Raw genomic sequence first — 23,656 nt, 5'->3', positions numbered from 1 at the left:
TTGTCCGGTGGAAGAGTTGGAAGCAGCTTCCTGAGGTCAGTGAAAGCGGAATTGAAGGCTTCGACGCGTACACGCTCACGGGATGCATGAGCAGACCTGTATTTTGGCGTCGCCCTTCGCCGACGTCTGCGTTCTTCCCGGCTCAGTGTGACTCCAGCAGACGTCCTTAAATTCCTAATTTTTAGAGCGAAACTTGAATAGGGCATTTATAAGCGTTAGATATGTTTACTTCTTTTTTGATGGCTTTTCATCTTGATGAAACGGGCCATAAGTGTTGGATGGCGGGACAGAAGATGACGTGACTGTATTGGTTTGCAGCTGGGCATTGAGCCCTAGGTTCGATTCCGGATGATAGTGAGGCATGGAATAGCTCATGTTTAGTTCTCCTTCCGGAATCCGACATTTGTAGAGACAGTGAGAAAAGGGGTTGTCTATTGTCAATGAGTACACGCAGTTACCCGCTTGTGATTCCCTGTAGGGCGATGGAAAAAGAATAATTGATACGCTTCTCGAAGGGATTGATCAAACTGGCTGACGTTAGTTTTCTGTTTGAGACATCCATGTTATTGTCATTACTCCTAAGTGCTTAACGTTGAGCCAAAACAATCCAATGAGCGAATAATCTTACAATAGGGCACTGTCTAACCTGCTGGCTTTCATAATCCGTTGTTTTCGTGACGGCATCATTTTCTGAATTCTTAACGAGACTAAACTTTTCACAATACAAAAGTGTTGCAAATTAAAATAACAATTCCCCTTTCCCGCCAAATGATTATCTACATTAATGTAACCTAGGCTTGTTTACTTTACGGATTTCAAATTAAATTTCACTGGCTTAAAAGAAAACTAGCAACGTAGGTATGTCCCTATTTTTTTTTGTAGCAACAGCATGAATTCTCTCTTATTTTTACCCATCACCATTGACTGCTATTTTTTTTAAATTCACATTATGCAATCAATTTTTGAGAATAACAGACTGAACGGAAGGGGTATGTTTTTACTGGAAAGGGGTGATTGTGCGTCAGCAACGGAGTGAACAGGAGTGCTCCATTGGGAAATAACACTGACACGGGTGGGTAACACCCCTTGATATTTTTTCTCCGGTAGTCCCAACGCTGCTATTTTGCGTCCCTCCCAGCATCTATTACGTTATACAGAGCTATCAATTCTCGTCAATCAATCTTGTTCGTTCTTTTCTTTTTTCAATCCTTTGTGTAAAACATTATCAACACTCTGCAGAAGTTTTACGACATGTACAATAACGGATTCAAGCAAAGCGCTTGGGAAAAACTAGCAGTCAATTTGGGACCCAACAGGCAAACTAGCTATTACTCGGCAATAGGCCAGTGTTTCTAGAATTTTAGATATTTAAAAAATTAAATTAAAGTTTGCTAAATTACAATTTCACTAGCGTTTAAGATGTTAAATAGTTACCTTTTCCAAACTGTATGCAGTTTAATCTAGAAGTAGAACTGCAACTTGGATGATCTTCGATGATGGGAAGCTGCAATCGCTTTGGCCTACTCGATGTTATCGTCCAAGTAGATAGGCATCCGGATCACCGTATCAGTCAAGGACATAAGGAGAGAACCAATCCGTAAAAGCTAGAACAGAAAATCCGCTGCCGGTTCACCAATCAGCGGAAGGGACATCAGTGCGGGGGGAGGACAAAATCCAGCATCTTCCGCGCATGACAATAGAGACCAAGTTGTATTCGTTTGTTTTCTTCCCATTTTCAAAACGAATCGGTCAAAAAAAACGTACGTTATCGAAAACAAAAACAAACGAGCAATTAAAAAGAGGTGACAAGATAATAATGTTGAGCTAAAAAGTGAAATCGCGAAGAACGCTGAAAAATATGAAGATCCAAAATGGACGAAACAACGTGCATGGATTTGTTAGCAAGTCTGATTAAACGATGATCATATTCAACTAAAACATATAAAGAACAGGACGATGGACATAATGAAGTGGCAGTGTTTGATAGCGATTGACTAGAGATATTGGGGCACCCCTGCAGACGGGATATTTATGACCTCCATTGCCGGCAGTTCTTCTCGTTCAATAATGCTGTTAGCGTCTTCGGAAGTCGACGTTGCGTTTGCGTGTGAACGCCGTACGACAAACGGTAAGTCGAATCCAGTCGTTTGAAATCGGGATAATCGACAATTGGTTCGTTCCCGACGCCGGCCGACAGCGGGGGAGCCAATGTGCCGCGGATATGACGTGCGTGTGAGCTTAGCGGAGCTGGTTTGGGAGCTCGATAACTTTGCCTACGCTGAATCACCTTTTCCAACTCCACTTGGTTTTTGAGGCAAGGCTTTCCTGCTTTCATGGCTTGTTTGTAAGGCGCCTTCTTATGATTCTTAATCATGGTTTTATTATTCGGTTGCGGTGACGAATGACAAGCCAAACAAGGTCGGGAAGTACTGCGTTGTAACTGACCGGAATGACGAATCCCGTTGTCCGGATCTTGGTGCCGGTCTTCGTATTCCTCTTCTTCGATGTCTGCCCTGTCCTGTACATCTCCGATACCTGAATCGTGATCACACTGATGTTGCGGTGATTGTTGAAACTCTCGAGCACGATAATGGGCTGAAGTAGTAGATTCCGTGTGCTGCGGCGGGTATTCATTCAACGGAAATGGGGACTGATGGATATTTTGTTTAGGTTCAGTAGGGAAAGATTTGGAAGCCAATGACTGAAGGGTAGGTGATCGTCGTTGAAGTGGATATTCTGGTAACATGATTGGCTCACTCCGTTCGTTTGCCTTGGCCTCGAAAGCGGAAGTCGAAACGAGAAAGTGATTCTTCGGTGGATTTGCGGAAGAAACGGCAGATCTGTACGTGGTCTTGCTTGGTTCTTCAAGGCCCGTCAGCGCCACCTTATTGGTATCTTTCGCCCAACGCGGACTATTGTTGGTCGATTCCGGTTCGGATCCTAACTCTGATCGGTTTCGGTTGACGGTCGTCTCCGTATTCTTCAGCGGACATTGACGGCTTCTAACCGAAGCCATACTATCATTTGAACGTGCACTTCCATGGGCTGAGTCGGCAGGAGACGATTTTTGAGCTTGACTAGTTGAGCTGTTGACAGGTTGGTTTCTCAATTCAGGTCGACTGAATGAGCGGTGGATGACCGGAGCGTCATAGAGCCATTCAAGTGTCTTTTCAACGGGTTTGGCATTAGCAGCAGCAAGATTAATATTTCGCGTTCTTGCGCTAGACGGTGGACTAGTTACGTCCCATTTGATTGCTAATTCCATGACGTTTGGATGATGGTCTATCACCGATTCACCTTCGGGGAGCAAGCGAACTACAGTCCGTTTGGTACATGAGGTTGGTCCCTTGGCTTTGGTCGTCTCTACCGTCATGGCTGAGGCTTCCGGTCCCTTCCAGTTGCGAGGAATGAGGACATCTCGTGACTCCAGAATCAAATCCGGCAATGGTCGATGATTTTTTTGGCGAGCGGCCAGCACCATGGCCGCTTTACGCGGATTTTCTGGAAGCATGGATGAAGAAAGTTTGCTCAGAGGTTTCAAAAGTTGCAGATGGCTTTCGTCCCTCCCACTCCGCAAATCGTTGTCTCCGCTCTCCTCGTCTTCTTCACGTAACTCTTGTTCGTTTTCCACTGAAGATTGAATTTTTCGAGACGATGCAGTTTCATTCGATCCACCCGACGGCTGATTACCTTTATTGGCGAACTTGGCTGGTTTGGCCGTCGACACCGCCGAACCAGAAATAAATAGTTGATTGGTCTTTGGCAATGGTGCGCTCTGTAAAGGGCAAACAAATTAATTTCTTAAGAGGCACGTAATTAACATAAGGTTACCTGAAATCTTAGCTGGTGGTTATTGTTCTTCCGTCCGCTTGAAGGGAGGCCTCCAACAAAATGACCATTGTCATCGGCAACCGTCCGGGTTGCGCCAAGACGAATCCGGGGCCGCTCTTGAAAATTCTTTGGCACTTGCCAATTGCCGAGCCGTTGCGGTGCGTAAGCATCTTCAAACTACACGTTGATCAGAGTACATTTTTTAAGACGGTCGATTTCTTTTTGCAAAATTCAATTAATTGTTCACGTATAGCGATGGATTTTTCAGAGACGTCTGGTCGGCTGGACGGTAACAGCTACATAGATCTACGTTCAACATAAGAGCACCTGCGACTCGGTTTTTTTAGCTGACAAATTCAATCGAGATACCCCATCTGTCTCTGCGCCACATGGACGGTAATGTTAAAGGGGGGGAAAAAAGAAGCACGAGAGTAGAAAAATGTGTCCCACGAGAAGCGAATGGATTTTCCATCAAGCCATCGTAAATACAACAGAAAGGCGGGAAACTAGTGAGAAAAAGAACGGTTATCCACTTAATCCCTCAATCGCTTGCATAATGCCTTCAAACAATTACTCAACCTGGACGAATCGGGGACAATTGTAACCTATGCCCCAGCAATAATAGCTATAATCAACAAAGACGTCGACCTGGCCACCGTCCAGGTTGTTTAGTATCCCTAGGACTGTGCTTGTCTAAAACTAAGGTTTTTTTTTGTTGCGATTCTGTCATAATTGAATAATGAACCTTACCTGATTCGCACTAAAATGGAGCGACATGAGCGTTCCTCTTGAAGATCAAACGTGAATTAAAACACAAAATGCATACAACTAGTTGTGCGGTGAGGAGCAACTTCGATCTATTGGCCCCATAAAGCGTTTCGTTGTCATGGAGACATAAAGCAGGCGGTAAATGGGGGAGAGCGAACGAATGAAGAAGACATGGAGGGTTTTTTACATAGAGCCAGTACAGTGGTATATATATGAACAATGTAGAGAAAAGAGCTAGAATTTTTGTTTTTTTCAATTGCATGCCTATGCAACGTAGTTAGTTGAATCGATAAAATTAATCGATGTGCATGGCTTCTTGCATAACAAAAGCCGTTCTTCTGTATTCTTTTCCCGTGGTTCACGTGCAGTACAATACATTTAGATCGCTCATTTGTTTTTTTAACATTTTGTAACAGAAATGAAAAATAGGTTGCATTACTTTTCTTTATATACGACGACACCTTTCTGGATAAGATCGGGAATTTCTACAGCCAACCATGGTCCTAGCTGAAATAACATAAGATTATTTCTATGTTAATTTCCAGGAACATGATTGGCAATCATCACTTATTCTCCTTCAACTAAATTGAAAAAGATATACTTACCCCAAGAGCCATTGCATGGGCAATTCCAAATTTGGGGACATTTCTTGCCCAAAGAGGTTTAAAGTGATCTGTCAGGCAAATTTTGCCTCCTCGATACATTTTGGCAGTTTTACCATCAAGTTCTGGCAGAGCAATTTCAGGGGCTGTTGTGGGATAGGTAACAGGAATCTTTTGGTGCAAAGAAGATTGTTGTAATTACACAGCAAGCTTCTTTACATTTCTCTTATGTTTTACAATAGTAACAACAAGGTGTCTCAGTCAAGTCAGTAGAAAACTTTTACTTACATCAAATTCCACATCAAATTCATACTTTAAAAGGTCTTGAATATACCAGCATTTTCCAAACCACCTGGTGCCTTCTTTATTTGATTCCAGCCGGAACCAGTCATTGTCCTGCTGCTTGTTCGTCTCGACATATTTGATGAGTGCTTGAAATTCTTCCTTTAACCGCTGTACCCAAAGTTCTTTATCGCGTGGGCCAGCTTTGGTTTTTAATAAAGGAATCCCGCTTAAACTTTTGCGAGTTGCTTCGTCCACCATTTCTTTAGAGTATTTCGTGAAGTTTCACTAGTCACATGCGTTCAAAATGACACTTTTTCGTCTGAACAGAAATAGTCTGACACGTCAATATTATTTTACGCCATCTTGTGTCCATTTCTTGAACCACAAGGAGATCTCCACAATTAGAATAGTTTAAGTTCGCGTTAAAAGTTAAAACGCCTTTTTTGTAAGGCGACGAGTGTTTCAATACAAAAAAAGTAAATTGCATCACATAGAAACGATACAAAATAAACAATAACTTATTAATCGAATCACTATTAGTATATAAAATACAATATACTTGTACTATTGGATTATGGATTGGGTCGGAAAAGTCCGTATCAATATTACATTACTTTGGAAAAGGAAAAACGGATGTAATCGAACGGAAGTACAGCCTTACGATGTTGTTACCCATCATTGCCGTGCTAAAACCGTAGATTAGATTTCATGTATTACAGCGAAGGGCACTTTTTCGACTTCGCGTTTCCGTTTGTTGTCTGCATGTTTTCCGTTTCCCCGCAGACGAAAAGCATTTCCTAAAGGCCTTTGAAAATCTATGTTAATCCCTGAGGCAGTTTTGTTCAAGAAGTCTTAATGTATGCAAGTTGCTACGCAGTCGGCCTTGCGCAGTCGTCGTTCGATCGCACCTCACAACAGGTCAGACTGCTGCTTCTGCTCCAACCAATAAGTTCACAATTTCCAATCAGTCCTTCGAAGTTAGCAATCCGATAGTTGCAATTTTTCCGCATCTCAATCTCCTTTGAGGGACCAGTTTAAATCACGTTGCTAATATTTGAAAATGACTAGTCAAGATCCGCAGAAGAAACTCAAAATTGCTGTGGTTGGCGGCGGATTGGTAAGTTACAATCCTTGTTTATGTAAGCGCACGATAACACAATCTAAGTTCTTAGGTCCTTTTTGCTTAAACTTTGTTATGTAAATCGTTAGTGTTGCTATAGCAATGCCAATGCCATATTCCTATGAAGGCTGTTAACAAATAGCCTGACCATTTAGAGAACGACCTTGTTTTGCATCTCCGTCCGTATCAACCCTGGAGGTTTCTCTGTGAAAATTTTCTGTAATACTATTATCTTTACTAGTACCATCCAAAAAAAAATTCGCATTAGTATAAAATTTATAACGTCACAATAAAATTTTAAAATGCATTTACAAAGACGAGTTGTCATGTTAAAACTTCATGGCGGGATAAGATGTCATACGCGGGCGTGTGACGTTTGAATGGATTCTCCGGCTAACGTCGTAAGGTTTCGTAGTCAGCCGTTTGCGTTGTGATAATTGACCTGCCGTTTTCCGACAAAAAAATTTCAGCATTATTTTACATTCCAAAGGTAGGATCGCTGCAGGCATGCTATATGGCCAAACGTGGACATCATGTCGAGCTGTACGAACTACGAGATGGTAAAACGACTTTTTAAAAATTCTGACGCAGAGGACGGTCGTTAAGAACTCATTAGAGAGACATGTTTTCACCGACTGTTTTTCTTTAGACATTAGGTTAATGGAGCATGTACCAGGTAGGAGTATCAATTTGGCCATGTCAATCCGAGGACGTTCGGGACTGAGGGAAGTTGGACTAGAAGATGAGATCATCAAAAACCACGGGCTTCCGATGGAAGCGCGCATGATCCATCGATTGGACGGCTCTACCTATCAAATTCCCTACGGAAAGAAAGGACAGGTAAAAGTTTTGGAAAATTAATATTGTTATCTTAGAGATGTTTGCTACTCGATTTTTTGATCGTGTGATACGATAAAAAGTTTTCCTTCGCCTTTAGTGCATTTACTCCGTTGGCCGTCGTTTCGTCAACGAGGTCCTCCTAAATGGTAATTCTGTTGCCGGAAGATGGATGCATTAATTATTCTTCTTATCGATTTCATTTAAATTACAGCCGCGGAAAAGTTGCCGAACGTCCATTTCAATTTCGCCCACAAGCTGGTGAATTCTGATCTGGACAAGGGCACTATGTCTTTTAAAAAGTGAGAATCAATTATCCTTTGTAATACAATTGTAAGATAATGTCACTTAATTTTCAAATCCTAGTCTCAAGAGCGGAGAAATCGTGGAAACGGATGCGGATCTGATTCTCGGCACTGACGGCGCTTACTCTGCCGTACGCAAACAGTTCATGAAAAGGGCACGGTTCAATTACTCACAAGTAAGTTTAAAGTGCCTGAGACGATTGTAGTTATAATTGAAATCGCATTTGAATTTAGGAGTACATACCGTGTTATTATCTGGAACTATGCATACCTCCAACGGCTTCTGGAAATGTAAGTTTGAGATTTTACAGTAGAAATGGAATTTCTAGATTTCGAAAAATCTAAACATATTGAACGATAGTTTGCCATGAATCCGAAATGCTTACACATCTGGCCTCGGGGTTCCTTCATGATGATTGCACTACCAAACCAAGATGCTTCATGGACTGTGACACTTTTTATGCCACATGAAAAGTTTGAGCAACTGACAACTCCTGAGAAATTGATCGCGTTCTTTCAAACTCATTATCCCGATTCGTTACCTTTAATCGGAAAGGAACGGCTCGTGAAAGATTACTTCGCTACCAAACCATCGGGACTCATCTCTGTTAAAGTAATTTGTTGCCATTTTAACGTCGATTTTTTATTTTCATTTCGAACTGGAAGTTTAACTAACGCAATTTGATCCATGTCTAAGTGCTATCCCCATCAAGCCGGAAAAGCTTTACTTATGGGTGATTCAGCTCATGCCATGGTGCCTTTCTATGGACAAGGAATGAATGCTGTAAGCTATTCGTTTAGTAACGCATATCTGAATAAGGAAAATCATCGTCGCAAAATTTATACAGGGTTTCGAGGACTGCGTAGTTTTCAACGAATTTCTCAATCAGTATGGAGACCATAATTTGGAAAAAGTCTTACCAGCGTACACGGAATATCGTCACGTAGACGCACACGCAATCTGCGACTTGGCTCTGTACAATTTCATTGAGGTTTGGAAACGTTGATTCTTGATCTAGGTCACTATTCGACAGGAAACTGATTTTCTACATTTGCGACGATGAGTAGATGCGAGATCTGGTGAATCGCTTTTCATTTTTAGCAAGGAAGCGCTTCGACACCGTCATGCATTGGCTGTTCCCTAACTGGTGGGTCCCGCTGTACACTTCGGTGACCTTTTCGAGGATGCGCTATCACTTGTGTATCGAAAACAAAAAGTGGCAGGATCGCGTAAGATTATCGATATTAATATATGCCCAGGTATAAAACTAACACCTGTTCGTTCTTCTTTTTTTTTTTTGTAGGTGGTTAAGAAACTCCTTTGGAGTACTGGAACGGCCGTCGTTGCCACGGGTGTCGTTGCCCTATACAATTTCCGGTCTTACCTGCAGAAGTTGTTTTAATTGCTTCGCCCAAATAACTAGTCTTCAGTAGCTCTCGTTGAACTGGTATATTTTTGCCACGCATTTTGATTACTGGGTGAAAGACTTTATTGCGGTACGATTAAAGCTCTGCATTTTGAAAATAAATGAAATTCAAATTAACTCGTCTTTTACCGCGTGCATCAAAAGAGCTGAACAATACATTATAAAAATCAAATCTTTGTTCACCATTTACTAATGCGATTGATTAGCGGCAGCGAGCACAGATATTGATGGAAGGGAACAGCCAAGGCTCCGGCGGTTGAGACTCCAACGCTGCCAGCGAGCGAGGTGATTCCCATCGCAAATGCCTTTTCTTGAGGAATGGTCTGAAATATGTTTAAATGAGTGATAACATATCCCAAGAATAAAAAAAAAAAATTAGATGTGCAATATTGCTCAAAACCGTACCTCATGGGCAACTCGATAAAACGTATTTACATAGGCGGCGCCGGCCAAGAGTCCTTCCCTGTAAAAACGATAATGACTGCTTTAAAACAAATTTTTTTTTTCTGGAATGGGATATGATAGCGACATACCAAAACACTATTGTAAAGACAATCCATATGGAAGGAATGTATAAGAAAACTGCTTCCGTGGTCAGGAGGATCACATTTACAAACTGAAGATTACAAATTTCTATTTAGTTGCAGATATCTGGAGTATTCTTAATATTTTACTTGTAACAAAGCTAAAAGCCATATGGCATTTATTCGAAACAAATTGACGGACGAGCGAGACAGAAAAACTCCAAGCTGATAATCCACTTGTAGCCATCTATATTGGCTATGGTGGTCCAGCCATATGTCTTTGAAATATATCAACTCAAACTGGATCCACATAGAAAAAAAAACAATAATTATTATAATAATGTAAATTTTTTTTTTTTTTAAGATAAGGGCATTTCCCGGTACCACTCCTTGGTTGATAAAATATTCAAACAGATAAACCAATCCCAAAGGAATAATAAAGCGAGCCATTCGCGGAAGCATTCGACATTTGGATCGCATACTGATCGCCGGAGTATGCTCCTTGACACCGGATTGACTCTCTTCCATCAAAGGTTCAGTATCACTAGGGAAAAATAAAAAATAAATTGCTAACTTTCACAACAGAATATTTTACATGATCACTCCAGCAGAAACCTATTGTCACGTGCTTTTATGCGCGGTTTTGCATGGTCAAGTACGAAGAAAAAAGTGATCGCCATTAATGCAGGTACTACTAGCATCAATAAAACTGTTTTTCGTGCACTAAGGCCGGCGGTAGTTAAAGCAGCAAATGATAATGCCCCGAAAAGTCCTGATCCGCCTGTACCGGATGACCAGGTGGAGACTACATTCCTGTAGAATTCGGGTGGTAAAAACAAGTGGCAAATGTAATAAACATTCAACTTTTACTTGTCATATTTCGATGAATATTGGAGAAAGGTAACCTCCCCAAGTCCACCACTAATTGCAGCAAACACAACACCCAAAAACGCTTGCCACTGAGTAGTGCTGAATGAAACCAGCAGAAAACTTGCACTGCTCAATGCTATCACAATTAGAACCCTCAACCTGAAAGTAGCAGTATTGTTATCTTTTGCTCTATGTTATATAGAGCATTTGTCATACCTGACATGCGTCAGGAGAAAAGGCATTGTAAGCTTCATAGCTAGACTTGGTAGGACATCTGCAAGTAAAATGGCCCCAGTTGAAACTGGGTTGCAGTCTCTAGAATTATTATTTACTATCGGACTTGGTGTAGGCTTTGTACTCTGTTTTGATCCAGAAAACATACAAATTTCTGTTAAATGAACGGAATTTCAATAACTTACATTTCCTTGAAAGTCTTCACTAAGAATATCATGGGCAGCACTCAGCATAATGACATATGCATAATTGTTGCAAAGGCCCAAAAGCCAGTAGGCAATCAGATTACGGGGTTTTTCTTTTTGACCCCTTATTTCTGTTTCATCTAATGCGTAGCACACAGGTTATTGTTACAGATTTATGTTTTCAAAAGATAATAGTATAACGAATGACAAAAACCTTCGTAAGGCACTATGTGGTCGATTTCGTCAGCATGTGAATCACTCATTTGGTTTCAGTGTTGGTAAAAATGTGGTTGGATAGAACTTAAAAATTAAATTTGCTTTTAACTTGAACATATATTACGTACGAGGTGGGCGGTAGAAATAGTTTCTTTGAAAGAATCCGAACATAAACAAAGCTGCGTTGCCACTGGTAATTTTGCGTCAGAGAAAACCAATTTGGTCAGAGCTATTTCAGCTATAGCAGAGTAATAGAATACTCGTAATAGTATTCTATTACTCTGGCTATAGACTCCGATGTCCGATGACTCCGGAGTCTATAGCTCTGATTTGGTGATTAATTTTAATCTTACCACAGACTACGAAGTAAAGACCGCTATCCTCTATCTCACCGTGTAGGCGATGCTCGGTCTTACCGCTAGGGGCGCGGGAGTATACTTTCTGAAATTTTTCTACTTTTTCTAATGTTAGTACTGAATACGTGCTTCACACACACGTATTGGCGGGAATTGTATTTAACTTTACGTTATCAACTGTACACCTTAATTTTCTAGATCCCCTTCCTGTATCCCGTGAATTATTTCAAAATTTTATTCTAATTCTTTGGTATGGTAATAAAATTATACATTTACCCCCTCTTTTCCCTATTTTTCAGATGTGTTCCCATCTTGCAGGGTTTCACGATGGGCTCTATACATACCCCTCTTTTCCCTATTTTTCAGATGTGTTCCCATCGTGCAGGGTTTCACGATGGGCTCTATACATCTGAAAAATAGGAAAAGAAGAAGGGTAAATGTATAATTTTATTACCATACCAAAGAATTAGAATAAAATTTTGAAATAATTCACGGGATACAGGAAGGGGATCTAGAAAATTAAGGTGTACAGTTGATGACGTAAAGTTAAATACAATTCCCACCAATACGTGTGTGTGAAGCATTCAGTACTAACATTAGAAAAAGTAGAAAAATTTCAGAAAGTATACTCCCGCCTCGCTCTTAAGACCGAGCATCGCCTACTGGATTTCTCTCAGCCTTATGGCGATGATAGCGGTCTTTACTTCGTAGTCTGTGTCTTCTATCTGCAAATGGTCGTTAGTCATTCATTAGTGATTGAACACTTTGATTGGCCTTAGTGTGGTGGGGACTTGGTCTTGTTTGTACTTTATAGATGTGTGTAACGGCTTTGTAGTCTATATGGATTTAGGCTTTACTTTTTTTTTTGTTTTACCAGGGTTTTGCTATCGAATCGTTTTCCGGCGATCCTAGCCGAGTCACAAATCTGCACTCTTAGCTATATTTGGAGAATGAAGCAACACAAATAGTGTTGTTTGTTTAACACTTGCAGAACAATGTTTTTTATATTTAAGGCCAAAACCTGAAAACGAGTTTAATACTGGTCTTATAACGGAAAATATCAAATTTGATTGAATAGTACATTAAACACGATCGCCATCTTCAAGAAACAACGTTTAAGGTATGAAGACATTAGATGCAGTACCTAATGTACTGACATTCCTTTATTGAAACAAAAGAAGGGAAAAATGGGAGATACTAATGAAAGGTCGTGCCTTCCTATTTTTGCCAGGATCATTGCGACACTCATATTCGTCGTCATGTTCTCTCTCACGTTTAGAGGGGCTCTGCCCATATTGCTTGGCAATAATCAAACCAGCCATATATTCGACAAGACCACTCAACTTAACGATGGAAATGTCCCAATAGCCGGAAACACTGACCCTCCTGTGCCGATCGAGAGCACACCAACCAACTCATTCGATACTAGATTTGTTACCAGGTTAGAGATCGAACATCAGTTGACACCTGACGATACCAGCATGGACGATGAAGAATTCGCACCTGTGACGACCAGCATTACTGTTGACAGACCGATTGTAGAAGCTAACAGTTCTACCCTAACAACTCCAATGACGTCTTTGGACATAGAACCTGAATTGTCCCTTTCGACAGTACATTTTGGACCTTTCAGTCCCAAATTGGAAGATATTCCTTTACTCGGCGAGTTTATCTTAATAAAAGACCTAGGTGTTTTTCTACCTGAAGACCGATCTGGGTACACCATTCCAAATCTCGAAGATGTTGCTCTTCTCCCCATGGACAGTAAAACTGCAGTGGCCACTTCGATAGAGCCCCAACTAAACGAAAATAAGAACAATGAATTCGTTGTTACAGCTGATGAATCTGCTCTTTCCACTCTGGTTATTGAAGATGTTTTGCTACACGACAATCAAGGAGTCACATTTCAAATGAAACAAACATCTGCTGAAACTCCTACTACAACAACACTTGCTTTACCTAGTTTCGAAGTTGAAGCGGATGAAGTAACTCCAGAAATAAGTCCGACTCTTGAGCGGTACGAAGATGTGTCAAACGACTTAATTCTGCAGACAACCGTTCCGGTCAGTGCTGATGAAATTCTTAATACTGCAGTTTTACCTTCATCGAGGGCGACGGCAGTTATAACGAGACCAGCTCCGTTTCCCGATTTTGTATTTTCACCGAAAAATCGCCCTCTTCGACCGGTAATCACGGCAGAGAAAGTATCGGCCCAACATAGTTACGATTTCTTCACGGAGCGCGTCAGTTACGCAAAAAGCGTTGAAATTTGTCGTCAGATCGGCCAAGGATCGCGTTTACTTTCGATCCAATCAGCGCATGAAGAACGCATCGTAGATGCTTACGTGAAATCCCATCAGAAAGAAATATTTGGATATGCCGAAGAATATTCGCGATACGTTTGGACGGGTGGTTATTTTGATTTGGAATCCCACCAACCATACGAATTGCGCTGGGTCGATCATCCGACACCAACGGAAGCCTCCTCTTTCTGGAACTTTTGTCCAGAATCGAAAGATGTCCAGTTGGTGATCGACCAGGCTTTATCCTTATTGAAAGCCCAAACATCCGGAGCGTCCAATCTGAATCCCTGCGACCGGCGCTGGGCTCACGTCATTCTGGATTTTACTGGCCACCGTATCGGTCGCAGTTGCTGGCAAATACTCGACAGAGACATCCTGTCAGCTGACGGCTGGAAGCTACCTTTTATCTGTAAGAGATAAAAAAAAAAGTACGTTTTTTTCAGCTATGTTTACTGCTTGAAATTATAGCAAACAACAAAATAACTGTTTGAATTGAATAAAACAATTGGAGAAAACAATTTACAGAGTTGTAAGTTTATTTATTAAAATTGTTAGTTACCAAAAACTATCGTTGCGAAGCCACTATGCTGAGATTTGTGTTCGAAATCGAATTTAAGTGGTTTTCAGTGTGCCTTCCCTCGTTGAAATCCTCCAATTCACATTCCTTGCCATCGCAATCACCCGAAACTGACAAAAGGAGAATTGAAGGTGGAAGGAGTGGCAGTTCCTTTTGGTTACTGGGTCTTTTATCTAGTACACCGGAATGGTAGACGAAGAAGAGAGTCACTTTCTAAACTGTTTCCGTTATTTTCTTCGTTTTATTTAGAGACAGGAAAATTTACGAGTGAATGGTGACGATACTTTTTCGGTTGGTCGTATATGGCTAAGGTAACATTTGTTGGAGCATTGCTACGCGATCTTTATTTGATTTTTTCGTGCAATGAATACGACAAATGCGGCGGATGAGCCTAAAGACGACCCATATAAAAAGGACGGCTGCCACAATGATAGCCGTCCAAGCAAGCCATTGGGGTATCAAACCCCAATCAATGGGACCAGACTCATGTATCATTTCACATCGAAAGGCGTGTTGGAATCCTACGTGCTCCTCTGGGGCAGCCCTGAAAACAGTTAAACAGATGATAGATTTCTTAAATGTCAATTGGTAATCTTCTGGCATTGGTATAGATGCAAGTTGAATGCTTACCCTGGGATACACGAGCCACAGGTCCTCCTTATTCTTGGCACATCCGCCTAAATAAGGAGGTTGTCGTAGGAAGTTTTGGCAGGGGATGCAATGTCCGTCACAATAGCCATCCAAGCAGTAGACATCAGACGAAAAACAATCTGAATCTATTTGACACTTTTTAAAACAGAACCAATAAACAAACAATCACGAGCATTAGCCTAAGCATAGATTCAAGAAGAATTAAAGGACGATTTCGTATTCAGTTTGAATCTATAGACTTACGCAAGAAAAAATAAAAACCTCATAGTAGTACAAGAAAATGGTCAATTGAAATGTAAATTGAAGTTATTCTAATATCATTTATACCTCTTCCAATCCGCTGACGAGGTGTAAAAGCAGCCCGACAAGGTAAACCCACCACCTTGCGGAAGTTGGAATCATTTAGATGCTTGGAATCCTCTCCTGAATTGCAGAAAAGATAACCTTTTAAGTATAGTTAAACCGCAGTAAACGCTATAATGTCTTTGGGTTAAGAAATTCAGAGACCTGTAGACTTAAAAATGTGTAGACTATTTCTTGCTGCCGCGAGTAAAGAACCACCAAACTGATAAAATGATGACGAAAGAATATAATCAGACGAGCCTACCCAAAATTGTGACACATAAAAAGATAACCAAGCAAACCAAAATTCTAATGCTGGATAACTTTTTAAAAACTCCAGTCATCCTTATTTACTTAAATTCATTCCCCCCCACGTACGTAGCACATATTGCCTAGACTTTTATACTAGCATTTTGCGATTAAAAAGAGCAATTACGGTGACATGCTTAATTTAGTTTCGCCCTTCACCACACCTACTTTTACTATGGCAACACAAGTGACAAATTTTGTTCATTGGGTTTTCTTTTATGCTCTTGTTTGTATGTAATTAAACAAACAAAATAAGAAATTCAGGTCCCTTTATCACGCGCTATCTCTATGGACGCTAACGTTCCGATGATAAGCTCAGAATCATTTGCGTTAAAAATTTCTTAAATCTCCATCCGAACTATTTTCTCGTTGCAGTTTACTTAGCAACAGTTGGGCAAGATGTCCCTGTCGCTATTAGTTAATATTAGCCCATCTTCGAATGTTCCAAACTTAGGGCACCTGGAACTAGGTAATCGTAGCTGTAAGGAAAATAGTGGTGATGGTTCATCCAGCGAAGGAAAGACCAAGGACGGATTACCAGAGCAAAATGAGTTAACTTCTCGTGAAATCCGGATTACTCTTGATAGCCCCGATGATGTTTACAGGTACGTACATTAAGAAGCAAATAGTGATGACGTGTTTTTAATATGCGATTCTATTTTGATACTGTACGCACTTGGCGTGAATTCAAACCTTTACAGCCAAATTTGGCAGGTGATTCAGAAATATCCGTCGCTGGGTGTGACGGAGCTCAGGATTCTTCCCAATGAAATTGTTTCCAAAAGTGGTATGTATCATTAACTATATCAACTAACATATACTATATTACGATATTACATTACTAATACACACGTACAGGTAGAGCTTGGGTACGAAGTGGTGGCAAACTGAGCTACGACTGCAAGTGGTTGCAGAACGATAAAGGATCCCGGAAGTGCGAGCCCATGACGTTTTTGAACTCTCCAAGACAAGCATCGTCTAATCGACGTCGAATTTTTCAAGGTTTTCACGAATACGATATTGCAGTAGCCATCGAAAGAACAGAAATGACGGCCGATTTGATGACCGAAATTGAACGTGAATTTCTTATTCTAAGAGAATTGGATATTCACGAAAACTTTATTCGCTATTTCTGCTATGAAACGGATCAAAAAAACGATTTCGTGTAAAGCAAATACGTTTGATTCATTTTAATTTCTAGTAGTACTTCTAATGAGACTCTATTTCTTACATAGGTATATTGCGACAGAGCTGTGCTTGTGCTCTATTGGTGACATCTTTGAGCGTGAACCGGCAAATGGTCCGTTGAAAACGGCTATATTATCATCGCTAACAGCAAAGGGAATCTTGTTCCAGGCAACCAGGGGACTTGACTACCTTCACCAAAATCATTTCGTCCATCGCAACGTAAAGCCGAGCAGTTTCCTTGTAAAGGAAATACTATCGGGCAGTGGCTCGCCTCGTTACGCAATCAAGATAACAGATTTTCGGTTGAGCAGAATGCTTGATCCTGATAAGGATTTGTCTGGAACTGTTGCGTCGGAAGGGTGGGAGTCCCCCGAGAGCCGACGCAAGAATCAGCCACTTCATCAGTCCTTGGACGTGTTTATTCTCGGCTGTTTCTATCACTACGTCTTGACTGGAACAGACGATGTGGGTTCCAGGCCGTCTCATCCGTTTGGTGATGGTGAAGGTGCACGTCTTCAGAACATTCCCAATTCTAAATACGCTGTGTACAAAGAAAAATGGAAGCCATCACGAGTACAGAATGAAAATGCAATAGCTTTGATTAAGCAGATGCTCCAGTTCGATGAAAAACAGCGGCCAAGCTTATCGCAAGTCCTCGACCATGAATATTTCCGACCACCGACCAAGGAACACTATCCAATATACGATTCTAACAAGCCAGGCATTTGCGTTATCTTTAACCAGGAATATTTCTCCAAGGTAAATGCAGTATTTTTCATAATTCATTTCTATCTTTCACGATGCATTTAAACATCTAATCTTTTTGAAACCATAGCTTCAACACCGGGCCGGAAGCGAATCTGATTGGAGAAGCTTAAAACGCATCTTCTTGAAATTGGGTTTTGAGGTTGTCATTCATCACGATTTGATGTCGTACGATATCAAAGGCGAGATGAAAAAACTGGCAGCTAGAGATTTCTCGCAATATGGCTGCCTAGTTGTTTGTCTCTTGTCTCACGGCATAGAGAACGCTGTTGCCGGCTTTGACGGGCATTATGTCAACATTAACAAGCTCAAGTACAAATTTTCCTACAACTTTTGTCCTAGCCTGTACGGCAAACCGAAAATCTTCGTCGTTCAATCGTGCCAAGGAGAATTGGAACAGAATCAAAAACAGGTCGTACCACTAGTCTTCCCAGGATCAGGTACTATTTTTTATATTCGTCGTAGTAGACTAGTTGACGATATACAAGTGAAATTTGACGTTGTATAGCATTTAACTCTATCGTTGTAAAACTTAGGACAAAAATGCAAATTGTGTATTTCTTATTTATATAGACAGTGCCGAAGGAAACAAAGAATCTACCGTGCAGCTGAGCCCTGCATCCGCTGCTATCAAATACATGTCCAATTGCTTTAAATCCTTCAACGTCAAAGAAGACAAACTCAATCGGAATCCCCCTATTATGGATTTTATAACCATTAAATCCACTATTCCGGGTTTCGTTTCCTTACGGAATTTTTGTACTGGTGAGCGTTATTTATAATTCGTGAAATAATCGAATCCAACGTTTCTAAATTATTTCTAAATATATTATACCGTGCCATCTTCTGACGCGATACAAGGTTCCTTTTTCATTCAAGCATTGTGTCAGAAAATGGAAGAAGAATATTTAACCAGCGCGTATGACGGCATGCTGCCCGATGAAAAGATCATTCGTGACCTGGAGGGGATCTTGAGAGGAGAGGACGGCGTCCAGTCCATCATGAACAGCAATATAACGAAAAAAGAATATAGGCAGACCATTTCGTGCGAAACCTACCTCAGGAAATACATCGTGTTCAGACGCATCACCAACCAGAACGTCTTTACCGATGACGATGCAACAGATAACGATGGTGAATCCAGCAATCGCCGACTAACAGAACGAAACCATTTCTTCGTTAACAATAGCGCCCCGTCTCCGGCAGAAGAATCCGCGTCACCTTAAAAGGTTCAAGTTCGGCTAGTCTTGTCATTTAAAAGAAAATTTTATTCGTGTATTTGTATATGTGTATTGACACTATAATTGTTTAACGCCGGCATTCTAGGAGAAACAATAAAGAAAGAAATACCAACTTTGTTTAAAATGAAGTCTGTGAAATGGGAAAAATGGAACGCAAACGAAATCGCAAACGCTGTTTGTCCGTGAATTTAGAGACACGTGTTATCAACTAACATTGTGTCACATCCCATTTCATACCACGAAACTTTGTTTCAGCTTGCGACAAAACAACAATTTCCAATGTCAATTGCTCGTTGCAGCTTTCTCCGTTATCTTCTTCGTCTGAAGTAGGTGGTGACTTTCCAAACCACTTAATACAATGGCAGATATCTAATAGTTTATTAGGCAAACGATAATTGTTATAGCGGATGGCGTTATGAATTCACTGACTTTGATCATACTACCTGATATTATATCCTTGAAAAACGAATATAGATAGCGAAGACCTTGACAAAAACCGATGACCATGAATGCCAATTCGACTAAATCCCGAATAGTCCATCCGAATATGGTAAAAGACTGAGTGGATACCTCGTCAACCAAGACGTGGTGCATTTCCGGCAGTTCTTCAGAAACAGTTCTGACTCTAAAAGTAATAGTGTTTTAAGGTCAACTGATGGTAACATCTGTACAGAGAGATGCAAATTGAACGATTACCCACTGAGGCAATGGCCACAGTCTTCTTCACGCTTGGCACAATCAATAGAAGATAATGGTTGTCTCAGGAAGTCTTGACAAGGAATGCATCGTCCGCCACAAGAACCATCAAGGCAGTAGGTACCTTGGGTCAAGGATTCTTAATCCTCGCGACACTTTTTGTGCCAGAAAGAATGTACCAAAAATGAAATCAATCTGCCATTACAATTCATAATTACTATTTTTTTTTATCACTTTTTGTAAAACGGAGAAACGGATTTTGTTTTCATATGTCCTGTCATCCATTTTGTTTTATAAATGACCAATGAAATTTCGTGTGGTATTGCACCCATTATCGTGCCTTGAACTATTGGGACACTTTAATTTTCTTTAGATGTTCTGCATAGAAAGTTCTAGAAAAAATCCACTTTTTCATTTTTAATTACCGAAAGTTCTTTGAAACTACTATTTGTTGTAAAAATTGGAAATTGATGTTTCTTAAAATACAAACTTGTGCATTATTTTGTTGTTGTTGTCTGTTCTATTGTTGCTTTTACGGTACATGGTTAAGAGGTGCTATAATGGCACCCATCACCTTATCTCGAAAAACTGAGACAGTTTCATCCTCGCTTGATGTTCTAAAAGTTCTAGAAAGATTCTAGATTCTAGAAGATTCTAGAAGTACACTCGCATCAATAAATATATACCCCCTCGGAATGGCGGGAAAACTTTAGTGCCGCTGCAATTTTGAAAGATGAAAGGTATTTAGCAGCGGCATGAATAATAGGTCTACCTACTTTCCGGTATTCTTAGTCCGGATCCGGAATACCGGTTCCGGTATTCTTGGTCTTGAAAAATGAGAAACCATTTTCGTTTTCCCCCTCCCCCTCCTCTGGTTGCTTCGTTTTCCCGCCATTCTAGAAGATTGTCGCTCAGAACGTTCTCGAAAGATACAACAGCCAACAAAAAGGCTTCTACTTTTCTGTAACTCATCGAATTTTGCATAAAAATTTTGTAAAGTTTTTAGTAAGGTTCGGATTTCTCTCTTTAGTAGGAAATGGAAAAATACAAACATACGTATTATAAGTCTATAACGTTAAAAGAAAACTTTTCTTTACAATAGCGTTTGACATGCAAAGCTTTTAATGAAGAAATTCTTAACAAAAAGTATAAATGGCAATTGTTACTTGGCTTACAGCTTCCGATGCGTGGCCGAATGAGAATTGTAGCACTAGGAAGCAAATCCAAGGCAGCAGGGAAAAACGAATCTTCGGTACAGTTGGAATTCCCATCTGTACTTTCAAATAGATGACGTCATTAAAACACATGAGCATTCTTGGATTTAGAAAGAAATCTATACGCAGACCTGGTTGGCTGTTGCGTTTTCCACCAATTTTGTCGCGTGAATGAAATATCGCCGATTTGAACTTCTACTTTTATGCATGTTGTATTTAAGACAAACCGAAACCAGCCGGTGTGAATGTATCCTGACAGATTGCATGCCAATAGCTCGCGTGAATAATAACAGATAGTAATTCAGCTCCCACACCTCGCAGCAGAAATACATGGAAGGGTATAAGGGTTGAGAGAGCCAATCAGAGGGCCGGGATAGTCCCACTGGGATGTAGCGGTGACGTTCTCGACCCTTCGAGACCGTCTCGCGGAGACCAAGTTGCGTCTCGTGGAGACCAAGTTGGTCCGATAACCAATTAAATGTAACTACCAAAGGAAAAACGCTGATAGAGCAGGTGACAAGGACGAGATTGTCTTTGATCAATTTGCAGTATGTGCCTGAGTCTTTTTCGTTGGTTGAACAGTTGATTGAAGCTTATAACTTGTATTTCAACATATTTGTCAGCTACTGAGCCAACTGTTTGGAGCCCCAACTCAAATCTCTACAATTACGTTTGTAGTCGTTCTCTTGAATTTTCCCTTGTCGTGGTCAAGAAGCAAGTCTCAGTTTCTGATGAATTCAATTTCCCCAGTTGTATCGACAAAAAATGGGAGGCATTTACGGTCACTGACGTATAGAGTACTATTTATTGGACTAGTCAATTGGAGAATACTGGAGCGCTTTATTATACAAGAAGCGTATTCCATTTTAGCGGGGCTCAAATGATTCCATTTCCCAACTGCAATGACCTAAAATATCAGCCAACAAGCACTGGTGCACTCAGTCACCACCGCTACAGTCAACTAGCACTTTTAGCATTTGATTTTTAATATGGCGTTTTTGAATTTAAAATAAATTATTTAAATAAAAGAAGATGAAAAAAAAATAATATTAATAACTGTTTTGTATGCTATGTAATACAGCAAGCGGCCTGACAAATTTTTTTATTTCAATGTTGAAATATGGAAATGGAGATGCATGAAAAATCGGAACCAGGATTAAGTGTCCGCGATGCCTCAAATACAAACGGCTCTTTAAAAAATAAAGGTCGCTTTAAGCATTTTTTTTTTCTTCGCCTTATAAGGTTTCTCGTGTATTATGGTATTGGCTCAACTTTTGATAAGGTAGACAACAATTTTTATTTAAAAGTGTGTCCGTCAGAAAGAATATTTCCTGAAGGTGGAAAAATTTGCAACATATTTTCTTTGTTTAGATTTAGCAGTAAAAAAAAATAATACAGTTTCCGTTGTTGGGCGTGAAACAAAAAAACAGTGTATTACAATATTGCCATTTGTTCATTATTACAAAAAAAAAACAAAAGTACCGTCCATGAGATAACGTCAACTATTATGGTCAACTACTTTACGCACGTTTTTCCTAATATCGTATGTCGAAAACACCCATAAGAAAATCTTATTTCAAACAAGAATAGCCATGCTATTGAGTTGAATGTGCAAACGCCAAAGCTTACACTGTTAAAAAAACGTACTTTTTCCGGTAATTAACCCCCCCTAAAATCGGTAGTTTTACCTAAAAACGGTGGTTTTCAATTTTTACGAAAAAAACGGTGATTTTTCACCCGAAATAAACAATGTGGGTTTTACACACCAGATAACGGGGTTGTCGCATCAGACAATGGTGTTCGCGAACTAATAAATGGTGCAGCTACCCCGAAAAGTGGCTCTGTTAATTGTTTATATTTTAATGAGCGTAGCGTTAGACATTGTAAAAATTGTTCGTCTGTTTTGTGTTCTGACTTTGAACTTGTGAGTTCCAGATTTGCTGCATCATGGATTTTCAACTTGAGAATATTGGTATACCATATTAATCCCGATTAATATATATGAATAATAATAACCATATAATCCCCACCCGATTACCCGACTTCTGCCCCGGATCTTACCCAGACATTTTATTTAAGTTCAAAATTCGGGAAATTCTTCATGTTTTTCATGTCTTTCTCATTTAGCGCCATAAATGTGCCATTTTTTCAAGATGCCGCCGGGGCTATCGGTTTCACCGGGTATTTTGAACCGAACCGAACCGCTCGAAAAGTACCTACCCGGGTCGCAACCGATCGGCCATTTTTCGGGTAGGTCAGTGCGGTTTTTTGGGGTTCAGGTATCGAGGCCGAGCCCTAATTGTCAATAATCACCAAAACCATATTTCACTGTATGGCAACGTCAATGTGTTCAACTATAACCTACGGGAATTCTTGAAAATCAGTCGGCCATTGATAGCTACACTGTCTACATGCTTTCATTGTCCAACCTAAAGTTCAGTTTTCTATTTAAAACGTGGAAAGTAACTCTCAGTAACCCTAAAAATGGTAGATTCAGATCGTAAAAATGTAATTGTAGTGCTTGAATCTAAAGGAGACGAGGATTCAGATGATAATTTTGAGATTGGTTTTTCTAATGAAAATGGAAAGTATTCAGATCTTGCTTTGATAAAAAAAAAATTGATAGCCAAGAGTGAAAGAGTGCAAAATTCATTAAAGGATCGTGACTTAGTCTTTAAAAGACAAAGTGACATTAAAGAAGGTGTATGGGTTGTTGTGGGCGAGGATTCGCCAGTTAAGTCTGGTTCAAAACCTCAGCCAAAAGGTCTCTCCATGCTGCTACAACAGGTATTTACAATCGAAAATTGATA

General features: G+C 40.3%; 8 protein-coding genes and 1 long non-coding RNA gene across 14 annotated transcripts in view; 4 read left to right on the top strand and 5 right to left on the bottom strand.

Moving 5' to 3' along the window:
* Positions 1-1,691: 1,691 nt before the first annotated feature.
* LOC116930621 lies at positions 1,692-4,751 on the bottom strand. Its single transcript, XM_032938003.2, has 3 exons — positions 4,582-4,751; positions 3,832-4,008; positions 1,692-3,775 (listed from the first exon to the last, which is right to left on the bottom strand). The coding sequence occupies exons 1-3, from the start codon at positions 4,606-4,608 to the stop codon at positions 2,030-2,032; spliced, it is 1,950 nt and encodes a 649-aa protein (XP_032793894.2). The 5' UTR covers positions 4,609-4,751; the 3' UTR covers positions 1,692-2,029.
* A 250-nt stretch (positions 4,752-5,001) lies between these two features.
* On the bottom strand, positions 5,002-5,821 carry LOC116930663 (ubiquitin-fold modifier-conjugating enzyme 1). The gene is made up of 3 exons (XM_032938068.2): positions 5,490-5,821; positions 5,205-5,372; positions 5,002-5,106 (listed from the first exon to the last, which is right to left on the bottom strand). The coding sequence occupies exons 1-3, from the start codon at positions 5,742-5,744 to the stop codon at positions 5,035-5,037; spliced, it is 495 nt and encodes a 164-aa protein (XP_032793959.1). The 5' UTR covers positions 5,745-5,821; the 3' UTR covers positions 5,002-5,034.
* Positions 5,822-6,357: 536 nt separating this feature from the next.
* On the top strand, positions 6,358-9,347 carry LOC116930631 (kynurenine 3-monooxygenase). The gene is made up of 12 exons (XM_032938021.2): positions 6,358-6,603; positions 7,097-7,166; positions 7,256-7,446; positions 7,544-7,592; positions 7,658-7,745; positions 7,810-7,924; positions 7,983-8,039; positions 8,110-8,361; positions 8,446-8,532; positions 8,597-8,740; positions 8,817-8,978; positions 9,053-9,347. The coding sequence occupies exons 1-12, from the start codon at positions 6,547-6,549 to the stop codon at positions 9,149-9,151; spliced, it is 1,371 nt and encodes a 456-aa protein (XP_032793912.2). The 5' UTR covers positions 6,358-6,546; the 3' UTR covers positions 9,152-9,347.
* LOC116930635 (battenin) lies at positions 9,184-11,505 on the bottom strand. Of its 4 annotated transcripts, none has more exons than XM_032938024.2 (11): positions 11,203-11,503; positions 10,989-11,128; positions 10,786-10,928; positions 10,570-10,728; positions 10,315-10,512; positions 10,084-10,243; positions 9,850-9,999; positions 9,709-9,791; positions 9,581-9,638; positions 9,333-9,498; positions 9,184-9,259 (listed from the first exon to the last, which is right to left on the bottom strand). In XM_032938024.2, the coding sequence occupies exons 1-10, from the start codon at positions 11,249-11,251 to the stop codon at positions 9,355-9,357; spliced, it is 1,284 nt and encodes a 427-aa protein (XP_032793915.2). In that variant the 5' UTR covers positions 11,252-11,503; the 3' UTR covers positions 9,184-9,259; positions 9,333-9,354. The 4 variants fall into 4 exon arrangements, with proteins under 4 accessions (XP_032793915.2, XP_032793916.2, XP_032793917.2 ...); XM_032938025.2 differs by having other exon boundaries at positions 9,359-9,498; positions 11,203-11,502; XM_032938026.2 differs by having other exon boundaries at positions 9,184-9,498; positions 10,087-10,243; positions 11,203-11,505.
* Positions 11,506-12,747: 1,242 nt separating this feature from the next.
* Positions 12,748-14,376, top strand: LOC116930474. Its single transcript, XM_032937883.2, has one exon. It carries the CDS (start codon positions 12,748-12,750, stop codon positions 14,281-14,283), a length of 1,536 nt encoding a protein of 511 aa, XP_032793774.2. The 3' UTR covers positions 14,284-14,376.
* Positions 14,377-14,661: 285 nt separating this feature from the next.
* LOC116930664 lies at positions 14,662-15,592 on the bottom strand. The gene is made up of 3 exons (XM_045178738.1): positions 15,419-15,592; positions 15,071-15,226; positions 14,662-14,984 (listed from the first exon to the last, which is right to left on the bottom strand). Exons 1-3 carry the CDS (start codon positions 15,491-15,493, stop codon positions 14,937-14,939), a joined length of 279 nt encoding a protein of 92 aa, XP_045034673.1. The 5' UTR covers positions 15,494-15,592; the 3' UTR covers positions 14,662-14,936.
* Positions 15,593-16,064: 472 nt separating this feature from the next.
* Positions 16,065-23,656, top strand: part of LOC116930618 (probable serine/threonine-protein kinase ireA) — a 23,709-nt gene continuing 16,117 nt past the window's right edge. The window contains exons 1-7 of one of the 3 annotated variants that reach the window (XM_045178729.1): positions 16,072-16,347; positions 16,444-16,529; positions 16,601-16,907; positions 16,978-17,689; positions 17,766-18,135; positions 18,269-18,460; positions 18,575-19,048. In XM_045178729.1, coding sequence (XP_045034664.1) covers positions 16,142-16,347; positions 16,444-16,529; positions 16,601-16,907; positions 16,978-17,689; positions 17,766-18,135; positions 18,269-18,460; positions 18,575-18,921 — 2,220 coding nt within the window. In that variant the 5' untranslated portion in view covers positions 16,072-16,141 and the 3' untranslated portion in view covers positions 18,922-19,048. Of the gene's footprint in view, positions 16,348-16,443; positions 16,530-16,600; positions 16,908-16,977; positions 17,690-17,765; positions 18,136-18,268; positions 18,461-18,556; positions 19,049-23,656 lie in introns of those variants that run through there. The other 2 variants (XM_032937997.2, XM_045178730.1) reach the window with 2 other exon arrangements.
* LOC116930674 lies at positions 19,174-21,096 on the bottom strand. The gene is made up of 5 exons (XR_006651019.1): positions 20,978-21,096; positions 20,799-20,903; positions 19,633-19,787; positions 19,380-19,555; positions 19,174-19,305 (listed from the first exon to the last, which is right to left on the bottom strand). It is a non-coding gene; the product is annotated as an uncharacterized LOC116930674 (long non-coding RNA).
* Positions 22,470-23,656, top strand: part of LOC123466418 — a 2,031-nt gene continuing 844 nt past the window's right edge. Inside the window, exon 1 of the mRNA XM_045178737.1 lies at positions 22,470-23,633. The gene's annotated coding sequence lies outside the window, so the exon portion shown is untranslated. The remainder of the gene's footprint in view (positions 23,634-23,656) is intronic.

The sequence above is a fragment of the Daphnia magna genome, linkage group LG9, assembly GCF_020631705.1.
Source record: "Daphnia magna isolate NIES linkage group LG9, ASM2063170v1.1, whole genome shotgun sequence".
In the NCBI taxonomy this organism is placed as follows: Eukaryota; Metazoa; Arthropoda; class Branchiopoda; order Diplostraca; family Daphniidae; genus Daphnia; species Daphnia magna.
The sequence above is the reverse complement of the archived record's forward strand: the minus strand, read 5'-3'. Positions and strand labels throughout refer to the sequence as shown.